The sequence below is a fragment of the Ostrinia furnacalis genome, unplaced genomic scaffold, assembly GCF_004193835.3.
Source record: "Ostrinia furnacalis isolate ACB-3 unplaced genomic scaffold, ASM419383v2 OfSCF4320, whole genome shotgun sequence".
In the NCBI taxonomy this organism is placed as follows: domain Eukaryota; kingdom Metazoa; phylum Arthropoda; class Insecta; order Lepidoptera; family Crambidae; genus Ostrinia; species Ostrinia furnacalis.
In genome coordinates, this window is record NW_021134559.1 from 105,773 (window position 1) to 118,477 (window position 12,705).

At 37.6% G+C, this 12,705-nt stretch overlaps 1 protein-coding gene across 1 annotated transcript; it reads left to right on the forward strand.

Annotated features, from left to right (window-relative positions):
- Positions 1-10,976: 10,976 nt before the first annotated feature.
- On the forward strand, positions 10,977-12,414 carry LOC114359360 (uncharacterized). The gene is made up of 2 exons (XM_028313711.1): positions 10,977-11,067; positions 11,498-12,414. Exons 1-2 carry the CDS (start codon positions 11,029-11,031, stop codon positions 11,993-11,995), a joined length of 537 nt encoding a protein of 178 aa, XP_028169512.1. The 5' UTR covers positions 10,977-11,028; the 3' UTR covers positions 11,996-12,414.
- The last annotated feature ends 291 nt before the right edge of the window (positions 12,415-12,705 follow it).

The following is a 12,705-nucleotide window of genomic DNA, read 5'->3' on the forward strand; positions in this document are numbered from 1 at the left end:
AAAATCTTTAAAACAATTTTTTAAATACGTAAAGAGTATTCAAAACAATTTTTTAAATTTAATTATCAATGCCTTCAATTCTTCAATCTTCTTAATTAAACTACCAAATATCTAATTTTCCAGCTTATTATTCCGAACAATACGCTCGCAGTACTAATTCGTAAGGTGAGTGCAGCGTTATCGGCACAGTGGTACAGAATCTGATCTGAAATGCAAACCGCGGGCCAAAGAATCTCATTAGCGGGACGAGACCGCGCTTACCTTAGCGGGGGCCGGATTCTGAAGGCGGGAGGATATCTTGAAGCGATATCGAGACGGTCTGGCTCAGTGGGAAGCAATAAGAGATTTCTGCATAGTAAATTAAGTTATGCAAGAAATACTCATACCAGCGCCGACCCTGCAGTCATAATTACTTGATAGGTCCCGTCTATTTTTCTTTGGCGCCACTTTAGGCCCTTTGGTAGCGATTTTGACATTCTTATCCGCACCGTAACGTAAACGCTTCGCCTCGCGGCGAAAGGTGATACGGTTTTGATCCTTTTCCGGGTAGATAAGTGTGATAAGACCTTAGCACACTTATCTACCCGGACACTGTAAAAGCATGGCGTTCTCTAATTTACCAGAGGCAAATGGAGCATTTGGCCTACACTCCTCACGCTGGCCAGATTGGTTGAGGAGACTCGCATATTTTGTCACTTGACCAGGACTAATCCTACCACACTTTCCCACCACTGTGACTCCTGTATAGCCAGGATCTACAGCTTGGCCTCCAATGAAACCCATTACTAATATTTGTCTCTTATTCGCCTTTTAGGACATGGAAGTGTACCAGAATAGTCCTTCTCAGTCAGCGAATGAAGACACTGCGCCTTTGCATGCGGCGCCCGCGCTCACGCTGGTTAAATGGACTGGAAAGGCTTGATGTTCGCAATTTTGTCCCTTAAACGGGACTAAAACCTATTGCCAGGATCTACAGCTTGGCCTCCAATGAAACCCATATGACTATTTATTACTTATTCGCTTTTTAAGACATTGAAGTGTACCAGAATAGTCCTTCTCAGTCAGCGAATGAAGACACTGCGCCTTTGCATGCGGCGCCCGCCCGCTCATTGGGAAATCACTCGCGCCCCCTGAATACAGAGCGGACCTATTCACTGCCGCCTTGTCGATTCCGCTCAGACAAATGTTATTAACGCTATATGTAGGAGCGTGATTTGCTTTGTTTGTAGAGCTGGAAAATTTCTACAATGATTTATTTTATGTTGTTAGTGATTTTGACTTGGTCATAAATCGGTACTAATCTCAAAGTAACTTTGTCTGTATGTGCTTCTAACTGTTTTTTACCACATACTTTGGTTTGACATCCAACGAAAAATATAGGATACACTACAGAGGAGGTGTTCACCCAAACGCGCTGGGTTAGCACAAGGAGCAAATCCATTTATTAAGAAAATATTGTTTCTGAAAACTGACTCTATCAGAAATGGAACCTAGGAAGCACTGCGATGAAGATCGGAATACGCCAAAAAGCTATTGGACCGATCATAATACTGTCGGCGATCAGAATTATCAAGATCTAAAGGCAAATAGGCAATCTAATTCCTTTAAAAGCTGCAATTTCAATAATTTTCTAAAACTCTTAACGTAATCAGATGATAATAATACACTCCAAAATGGGAAGCTCATTATTGACCCCAAAAAGTCCTCTCAACTACAATAACGTGACCTTTCAGCAAACCCAATAAAGTGTATTAAACCATGTCCCCTGAAAGTGAATGATATTGTGTATGAAAGAATAAATCGTCCAGCGAGCGATGTTACAGTATCAATGGGAATATGGAAAAAATCCTTTTATTGAAACTAGTTCGGTCGTTATCCATAATGTATTAGGCTCCTGGGCACCAGTTGACATAATACAACGGGTTTTGGGATTAAAAGACGCGATTCTCGTGCCATTTTTTGTCTATACCTAATAAAAGTAAGTTTATAAAAATTTATTAAAATAACTGCTGTCTCATACACAAGTTGAAACGACGCGACGTTGAAAGTTATGTTTGAGAATGTTTTAGTCTTTTTAAGCAATAAATTATCCTACTTACTTGTTAGATGAATTCCAATATTTCGAATGCTCGATCTTACTACTAATATAAGACTGAGTTGCACCATCTTACTTTAACTTTGTCAAACGTCAAAAATCTGTCAAACTCCATACAAAAAGCACCGGTTATTGTTACGGTTAACATAAGATGGTGCAACCCAGCCTTACATTTGTCTTCCACAGGATTCAAACCTGAAAAAAGTGAACAAGTTTTAAAGCGTAAAAAATGTAGGTACCCGTCAATTTTGATTATGGGAAATTATAAAATTATCAAAGGAGCAAAGAAGCGACATGAAAGCGCAACGTAAAGAAAATGTTGAGAGAACTTTCTTCAGAGGCTACAGTTAGCAAGCTTATTAAAAGTTGTTCATAATCTTCCACCTCTCTCCAGGTATCTTAAAAGAAAACTTCGAGAAAATTCTCCGTGTCGTCTATTAGAATGGCAACTTACGGCAATAATGCGAACATATCTGCAATATTCAGTTTTCGCGCCCCCAGGGGCCCACTGGTATGACACATGCGTGGGGCGGGTCCAAAAATGGGCCCCTTGAATACATTTGCTCATTCGATATGAGATGTAGCCTTTTTGTCACCATATGCGAGATAGTTTTTGTTATTATAATGTCCGACGACGCTTTCTGACGATTCTTGGCTCCCAAAGGGACTGCGATTCGACATTTTTTATGCTGAATCTTGTGAGGATATTTGAATGAATAAACTGCCAATATTTCGAGTAGTCAAGTGAAAATAGCAGGAATTCTTGTTCTCTTTTTATATTAAAGTTTGTCTCAATGGTTAATTCTAATTGAAATGTCTTCTGAGAATCGAATTCTCATTCGCCTAAACCTAAACTTCCTAAAGCCTTATTAAGAACGTATTTGCATTTTTATTGAGCTGATTCTCTGAATCATTAGTAGGTAGTTGATGAGCCGTATTTAGGTACATAAAAAGTATCAAATACTACGTAGTCTTGAAATAGGCAGACAAATTGTGCGTCATGTTTCAATAGAAGTGCGATATTTTCTATCGTTCGTGCACAGCAAAACATTCGGACAGTTGAAAAATTGTCTCCGAAAGGGGTAACAAATAGTCCAGTAGTCTGTCGAAGTACCAGGCGGCCATAACAATGAGAGAGATCGATCAGCGAGCTAGCGGGCCGCGGACAGCGCGACCACGCGTCCGCCGCGATCTATCTTCATCTCGGACGCTGCTTTCGGACGAAGTGTGTCCACTGTCCATTTAAAGAAAGAAAGAAAAACGATTACGTTCAACGTTTTATCACTAGCCTTCGGCTTTTTTTATGATTGTTGTACGACTGAACTTTCGTTACGTAGAAAGAACTCAAGTAGGAATGTCAATATGAGGCTGATAGTTGGGAACAATAAACATATTTCATAAATGGTCCTTGTCTGTCGAAGTACCAGGCGGCCATAAGAATGAGAGAGATCGATCAGCGAGATAGCGGGCCGCTGACAGCGCGACCACGCGTCCGCCGCGATCTATCTTCATCTCGGACGCTACTTTCGGACGAAACGTGTCCTGTCCACTGTCTTTTGTTTGGAAAGAGAGAAAGAAAAACGTTTTTATTTATGTTTTATTAGTAGGTAGGTACCTACTGCTGGTGTCAATATATTGGGTACAGTTTAAAAAAATTAAATGCTTTAACAAATGGTCCGGTAGTCTGTCGAAGTACCAGGCGGCCATAACAATGAGAGAGATCGATCAGCGAGCTAGCGGGCCGCGGACAGCGCGACCACGCGTCCGCCGCGATCTATCTTCATCTCGGACGCTGCTTTCGGACGAAGTGTGTCCACTGTCCATTTGAAGAAAGAAAGAAAAACGATTACTTTCAACGTTTTATCACTAGCCTTCGGCTTTTTTTTTATTGCTTTTTAATTGTTGTTGTACGACTGAACTTTCGTTACGTAGAAAGAACTCAAGTTGGAATGTCAATATGAGGCTGATAGTTGGGAATAATAAACATATTTCATAAATGGTCCTAGTCTGTCGAAGTACCAGGCGGCCATAAGAATGAGATAGATCGATCAGCGAGATAGCGGGCCGCTGACAGCGCGACCACGCGTCCGCCGCGATCTAAGTATCTTCATCTCGGACGCTGCTTTTGGACGAAACGTGTCCTGTCCGCTGTCTTTTGTTTGGAACGATAGAAAGCGTTAATGCCAATTATGCCCGTCATCATCATCTCTAAGACATACTGTATATTTTGATTACCACTGCAGGAGTACGACGTTCTCTTATTTTTGGCCTACACTCCCCACGCTTGCATGCCAGACGGGTTGAGGAAGACTCTTCGAAGAAGATTAATAAGTTAATTATTAGTTGACGTCAAACACCGTAATATTGGAACGACGGCCAATTAATTAAGACGATATCAATTCAAAGAAAATTATTACTATTCACCGTTTAAGCGCTAAGTAATGCAACAAAAGAGGAATTATATTAAGCTTACTGATTTTTCTCGGTTCTTCTGCTGATTCGACATTACCGTGCCGTGTCGTCTATAAAGGTGGAACCCCATCTCGGATCGTCTGCGATGATGGGAATAGCCCCCAAATTGACTGATAGACCGGCGTAATGGCCTGGCTGAGTGATCACCCTCCAATCTGACAAGTTAGTTCCACTGCTGATGGATGGCTCGATGCTCTAATACGTGCCCAACTTGTAATTGATTGACTTTCAGCAGTGTTAACATGGGAGTTTTGTTTTGGAGTTGTTTTTCCTGTTGGATTGATCGGGTGCTTGTAGAGTTATGATGTGGAAGGATGGTCATGCGGGACAGTATTCGATGTTAGTGTATCGGCTCCGTATCTGTTTTTATGCAAGCGTCATGATAAGTGTAAAAGACAGTCAAATTGTGACGTGGTTATGAAGAGTTGATTCGAGTGTCTAAGTTTTAAAACCGTATACCTAATTTTGGCATAGCTAAATATTTCTAATAGTATACAAACACATTAGTTTCTTAATGCCTTTTTGGCAAATTATTTAACCAGAATAGCATTTACTCCAATAAACCTAATTTGTGACTTGACGCATACATAAAAGCTACATTCATAATAATCGCATAAACTTGAGTCACTTCACTTTGGACTCAACATTTCCCTGGTAAATATTTTTATGTGTAAAAGATAACACTGACGGAGTGAGTTCAAGTAACCGTGCTATGTGTAGTACTTTATGCCTTTGATGTTACGCAGTGTAATGTGTGTTTTCTGGGGTTAATTTTCTAGTAAGATCTCAAAATAGGCTTTAATCACACTCATTACAACAATTATTATATTTCTGACTATCTAAACTACTCGTATCTATAAAGAATTATTTTAATCTAAGTTCTTGGCAATTTATTTAGTAGTTTCTTCTAAATAGGATACGTAAGGCCCAGAACAGACGGTGAAACGCAACTGCAACGATACTGCAACGAAACTGCAACTGCTAGTTACTTTTGAGTTGCATCTAAGTTTCTGCCATAGCGTCCGTTGAGAGACCACACATGACGCGACCAGTTTGAAAGTTTCAGTTTCATTCATCAGAATCATCAGAAAGTTGTAGTTTCGTTGCAGTTGCGTTTCACCGTCTGTTCTGGGCCTAAGTATTCCAATACAATTTTCTGTCAAAATCTCTAGTGTTGTTTAATCAATCAGCGTTTTTATCGTGGGTTCGATTCCCAGTTTAGGCAATTCGATTATTTCAAGTTAAATAGGTAAAATTAAAACATTTCTAGACTACAAATATTCAAATGCAATTTCATAACACGAGCCTAAAATAATTTGTCTCTTGCGGTGTTCGAATCCGCAACCTCAATCCACAAATCACTAGGGACCTAGCGTCAATGGCACTGTCGAAGTCGGGTCTAAGCTGGAGCATTTTAATCAATCACAGAACTATTGCAGTCTGGATTGCACAGTCTAACCATAGAGCAATATGACGTATCCTCAGGGAAACTAAGCAGCCTGTGAAATCACTTAGATAGATGTGATTGGATGAAAGTATTTCTTTATCAACTGTGCTTAGGAGTGAAAATAAATGTTTACGTAACTTTGTAATAATAAGAGTTTTATTTTAAGTATAGTTCTAATTAGCAATTTGCCGGCGGTATAAGGTTTAGTTAATTCGTTTCTGAGTATACAGATTAAAATAAAGTGTATCAATATAATATTTACAGACGAGAGTATACATATATCAAGCTAAACTCTGATAAAATCTAAAAGTTTGTGAGGAGGAAATAAGTAATGTTTGTTACTCTTTCACGCTTAATTTACTGAACCGAATTTCATTAAAATTTGTACATGAAGACATAGTTTGAACCCAGAGAAAAACATGATTGTTCTTATCTTGGTTTTTGAAGGGAACTTTCTGTAACAGACCAAAATTGATGTGTGAATGAAGCAGCCGGTAAAAAGTTGTCTTAAATGGTTGTTAAAGGTGTAATTTTGCAACAAATTGTGGTCTGACGTGCTATCGAGTGTTTGTTGGCTTGTTCTCCAAAGTTCCAGCACAGGTCCCGGCGCGGCCGCTGATCGATCACGCGCGACACTGAACACTCCGGATTAGCCGCAGCTATCAGCGTGATGCATCGCCTCTATTGTGCTTAGTTCGGTACTTGCCTTAGAATCTAGCTAAGCATGTTTATGTATCTCTTAACTGCTTGTGCTTAAAGAAGCATCCCTTTTTATTAAGATGATTTTTCTTTAATAGTAAAACATCAAATACTTATCATACATCTGCATATTATGATTTGTCTAAAGCTATTGACATAAGATAACACATACAAACCCAAACATGCACGCTAAAATTGTAAGTAAATCGTTTGTATTAGCTGCAAGATATTTGCTTGTACGCATTAGATAATTTCTATCTGATCATGTATCAATATGATGATTCTAGGTCAGATACCAATATGGGTTCTACAGGGACCTATAATGGGGCCTTTACTATTCCTCATTAGCGAAAATGATGTTATGTGTAAATTAAAAGACGGGAGATTATTATTATTGTCTTAAGATTTAAGCTCAAAACAATAGGTTTATTGAGAGCTAATTAATATGTTCGTGAGTCCAGCACAGGTCCCGGCCGCTGATCGATCACGCGCGACACTGAACACTCCGGATTAGCCGCAGCTATCAGCGTGATGCATCGCCTCTATTGTGCTTAGTTCGGTACTTGCCTTAGATTATATCTAGCTAGTTATTGTCTATGTACTTATCTCTAACTGCTTGTGCTCCTTTAATAGTCAACTTAATGGAAAGTAATGAAACGTCGCCGCGTCGTACATTTGCATATTATGATTTGTCTAAAGCTATTGACATAAAATAACACATGCAAAACCAAATATGTATGCTCAAAATTATAAGTACGCAAGGGCGTACAAGCTAATATCTTGTATCTAAAACTCATAATAGTACCTAAAAATACTTAATAATTATCTATCTGATCATGTATCAATATGATGATATGGGTTCTACAGGGACCTATACTAGGACCTCTACTATTCCTCATTAGCGAAAATGATGTTAAGTGTAAATGATTAGACGGGAGAGGTTTGTCTTAAGATTTAAGCTCAAAACAATAGGTCTATTGAGAGCTAATTAATATGTTCGTGAGTCCAGCACAGGTCCCGGCCGCTGATTGATCACGCGCGACACTGAACACTCCGGATTAGCCGCAGCTATCAGCGTGATGCATCGCCTCTATTGTACGCTGTCTGGGGTTCGAGTATTCCTTGCTGGTAATACATAGATATAGGCAATACGTATAATTTAAGGGATTTGGTTTGCATTAAATTCAACGTTTCGCTTACAGTCAACAAGCAACCGTAATCGCCATAGATCAATGAGAAGGACAATGTATTAATAATACCACGTACTTATATTTTTACATGTACTAAGTTTATAATTTTCAAGTGGAAGTACAATATGTTGACATATGTAATTTTTATAGTTAGTATTCTATTTAATGTTACACTAAAAGTCACAAAATGTAAGTAGGACATTACATGTTTTTGTTGCAAATAAATTATTGTGATAAAATAGTTTAATGTAATTGGAATGAAGTTGTATTGTATTACTCATTTTCATGTATTCCATTCATCAAAATTGATATTAATTAACAACATTTTAAATTAAGTTTGTTTGATTTTAATACCTTCATTGTGTTCATAATTTTATTACTCTGCAAATTCTGCAATGCAATGAGCGAATATTTAAAAATATTAAAATCTTGTAATTTCAAAGCTTTTATCGTTTGTTTCGCTTTACAAGTTATTTTTGATTACTTTTCAATCTAATTGACTTCAATTTTTAATTAAAACTGTGAAGATGAAAACGTAAAAACAAGTCAAATAACTGGCTGTTGAGGCAATATTTAAAGAATTTAGGAATAAACACTAAAAAGAGGAAAAAATATAACAACATGTTGTATTGGAAACATAAGTACCTATGCCGAATTCAACTTAACATTTGATTAACCACCAGTACAGTTACAACAAAAAAGTTTGTAAAAAAAGTTACAACTGTGAATGAAACAAAAATTCTCCCCCATAATACGCCGGCGGCGAAAGGCGCAACTCACGGTTCACGCCGCCAGGGGGAGCCACTTGAAAACATGCTTTTTCCAGGTAATGCCTTTGAGGAAATTAAATAAACTGCAACACCGCATCATAAGCATCCTTACAGGAGCGCCGTGCGAGACTGGTTTGTTTCCATTGACGTAGTACGACACGAGAATTTTCGCTATACCTGTAGTTTACGAATTTCTATGAAAACGACTACCACTTAATGAAAATGTGAATTGTTTTGAAAGTGTATTAAATCCTACTTGTATTGTTACATCGACTTCTCAGTTAGCAATCTCAGATTATAGTGTTAGTTCTTACCAATCAATTTGTAAAGAATTTAAACGGCGATCTCTGTCCAAATTGATGTAGCCATGAATTTTCCTCAAACTGTAACTATAGAAAGCCCTAAATAGCTGACCCAGCAAACGATTTTGCACAAAAGGGTATGAAAAATAGTTTGAGTCTTATTCTCAGACCTATTGAATATAAATCTATACACAAAAGAAGAACGGTCATCTGTGACCCAGGCCCGACAGAAACGAGACATACCTCATTTTTTTTGTCATGTCTTAATTAGTTAAATTATATATTTTTTATATTTTAGAAATCTATGTATAACACCAAAATATTAACCTTTGTTTTTGTTCAGGCCTTATACAAAAACTAATACAAAATGCCTATTTATCACCAAAATTGGTAAATGTATGTACCTAAATGTCTATTACAGCTGCTATGGAATGTATCTAAGTGACCTGGAGATACAGCCGGATTATACAGGGTGGAAATAAGAAGTTACAAAATCCAAAAATTCAATGTTACCAGCTTCCATAATCTGTAACCTATTATTGGTACCATTTGAAAGAGCTCGTGAAGCACTTTCAGAATCAGTAATTAGTTTTTCGATATCTTGTATAGTTTAGAAATAATCGAGTGAGATCACTTATCGTTCCATATGTATAACCACCCTGTATAATCCGGCTTTATCTCCATGTCACCTAGATACATTCCATAGCAGCTGTAATAGACATTTAGGTACATACATTTACCAATTTTGGTGATAAATAGGCATTTTGTATTAGTTTTTGCATAACGCCTGAACAAAAACAAAGGGTAATATTTTGGTGTTATACATAGATTTCGAATATAAAAAATATATAATTTAACTAATTAAGACATGACAAAAAAACTGAGGTATGTCTCGTTTCTGTCGGGCCTGGGTTTTTTTTGTGTGGGGCGTGACCGTTCTTCTTTCATAAGAAGAATCGGTAAAACACCGTTTCGGAGGAGTTTTGTTATAAACACGAGATTTTTTTTGTAGATTCATTAGTATCATAGTATTATTCTAATTTTTATAGTCTTGCTAATGGAAACGCTCAGTTCACATCGCAATGTAGGGATGGTGCGCGGTTCCCGGCTTCCTTTTATTTGGGGCAAATGCGATTTTAGCTTACATCCCCTGCGTTCGAATACTCAAAGCATGAACGAACGTGTCTTATTCTAGCTAGAGGAATGTTCGACTGAAGTGGAGTTTTGAAGCGTGATATTTGATGAAGAAGAGTACTATTGAGCGCTAAAATTAAAACAAGGCGAAAATATTGGACTCTACTTACTTTTCAAAAAATGTCTCTACTTATTTTCTTGTTAGAATGTCTAATGCTAATGAATATTATTGTATTTTCATTGTCTTCTTACTACATAACAAGATGTGCACAGTATAACTAGGTGAGTAACATGAGTTGCTGTGAAAATAACTCATTGTACCTAGTCCTTTCCTCAATATTTTTTTTATAGATGGCACACAGTCCTTCAATACAAGATGGATTGGGCAATCGAGATTTTTTAGTTACCTAAGTATTCGTATTTTCTCAAAAATTACAGGCTAATTTAGAAAAACAAAACATGCGTGTATTTTAATAGGTATAACTTGGTATTCTAATTGCTACCAAAAAACTCTATGAAGGACGCGGGAAGCACCTGGATGCGGGCAGCGCAGGACCGGTCGTTGTAGAAGTCCACGGTTTTGTCTAGTAGTGTACATATCCCTTTGCAGAAACGTTGTCTAATTCTCAAACCACCAGATATGTCCACCAAGCGGTATTCTCGAGTTTGAGTTACTGTTCTCTTACACTGTGCCACACAACTGTTTATTAAATAAAACAACTGACAAAAGTGTTTACTCCTCTACAATGTATTGTGATTTAAAACAATGGTTAGTTTACATCTAATCTAGATTATTTTTATACACACAGACTGCACTATTTATAATAATCATGTACGTTTTCTCACAGTTAGTTCGAGCTACGGACAATGATCGTGCGCGTTAGTGTCCTGCCGGGGGTCTTCACAGTATCACCTCGCGATGTGTCTTAGTGTGACTGTGATTACGTTACTATTATTTGTGAGTACTAGCCCTTATTTTATTAGCTTTATCTATTACTATGACCTTTTTAGATCTTAATTCTTTGTTATTAGGGCTTGATAGGAAGGAATTAAATTATTGGAATTATCTTCAGCCTTTTTAAGGGGATGAGATGCGTTGTCGCTATTGTATTTTTTGTCTGTTCAGAAGAACTCGATATAAATTCTGAAACATTTGATCAAAACTGGCTAGAATTCTGGCTTTGGGGAACTGAACTTTATTTATATAGGTACTTACTAACTCAAATCATCCATAATCATGAATTATTTTAGTAGAAACTTTTTGTCTAGTAGTGGACGTCCTTCGGCTGAGAAGGAACGAAGCAAGCTACTATCTATCCTATTTGCTGACTGTGCTATTGGTGAAGGAAAGAAAGAAATACTTTATAATGTCTTTTCTACGTTTCCAGATAAAAACAAAAGCCGACAGCGTAGAACATGGCGACCACTTCAACACAGCGTACGCGCCGCCAACCGTCAACTTCAACGAAATCTTCACCAACAGCCTCTCCCTTCTATCCGAAGAACCAACTTTGACTACTGGAACAAAGGATGAGGACTTCCATCTCAACAACATACCGTCTCAATTCGTCGAATTTCGTCCTCAAAAAGTAGAAGTCACTACGACCCCAACGCCCCCTCCACCAATGTATCTCCTGAATTCTTCGTATTTGAAAAAGGAAAACGAAACAGAAGAACATCGCAATACGACGTCAACGACTGCTGCTGCTCCGATCGTGTTGTCAACTGAAGCACCACAAGAGAACTCTGTGAAAGTGATACCCATAAAGAAGAACTACCAAAGAGGTGTCCTAGATTTGCTGTTCCCAGCGTCTAGGGTGCGCGCATTCAAAGGAGTTTTTGATACTTTTCGACGAATACTGTCGCATACTTTTCGCAGACGATAATGTATTTACTATTAATACTGTGTTTTATTACGAGTTGAAATTGGATAATATGAGTATTAATGGAAGAACATGGTTCATGTTCCTATGATATTTGAGATTTTATAAAGAAAATTTGTGTCCGTTTAGGGTTTCATGGAATTTTTGTGTCTACTTTTTGCTAGAATCGTAAAGACGTGTATGTTTATTGTAACTTAGGAAAAGATGATGATACTTAGTTACTTTTATTCCTCAACTCTTTCCAATGTTTAGTCAATTGATTGATAACTCTTATCAAATTGAAGTTCCTTTTTTCTAAAAAAAACTATGCTTGTTAATACTTGTTTTTCAATTTACAATTTGCCATATTTTTTTGCTAATTTCACTGCTCTCATGCAAGTTGCTCAATGCCATCATTATTTTAAACACGTGTGTTTAGTTTTTATCAAAATGTTTAATAAAATTGTTTATCCTCTCTGGTCTTTTAACTGCATCCATCATGACGTTACGCCCCGGACTGGTATAAAGAGCATTGTAACAAGCACTCCAATGCAGTTTGTCCAATTTACAAGACCCCTACGATTTGCTTGAAAAAGTTGCGAGAAAGTTTGCTTTCCCAACACGACTGATCAGCGTGGGGAGTGTAGGTTAAATCCTCCATTTGCCTTTGTAAAAGTAGAGTCCTAAACTGGAGACTTTATGTGACTTTTTCCTTCGGAAAAGAAGGTTAATTC

Bases quoted from the DNA above. Each gene is read 5' to 3' on its own strand.
- LOC114359360 (XM_028313711.1), top strand. From the start codon at position 11,029: ATGTGTCTTAGTGTGACTGTGATTACGTTACTATTATTT. The intron at 11,068-11,497 runs GTGAGTACTAGC...CTACGTTTCCAG, and splicing joins TGATTACGTTACTATTATTT to ATAAAAACAAAAGCCGACAG.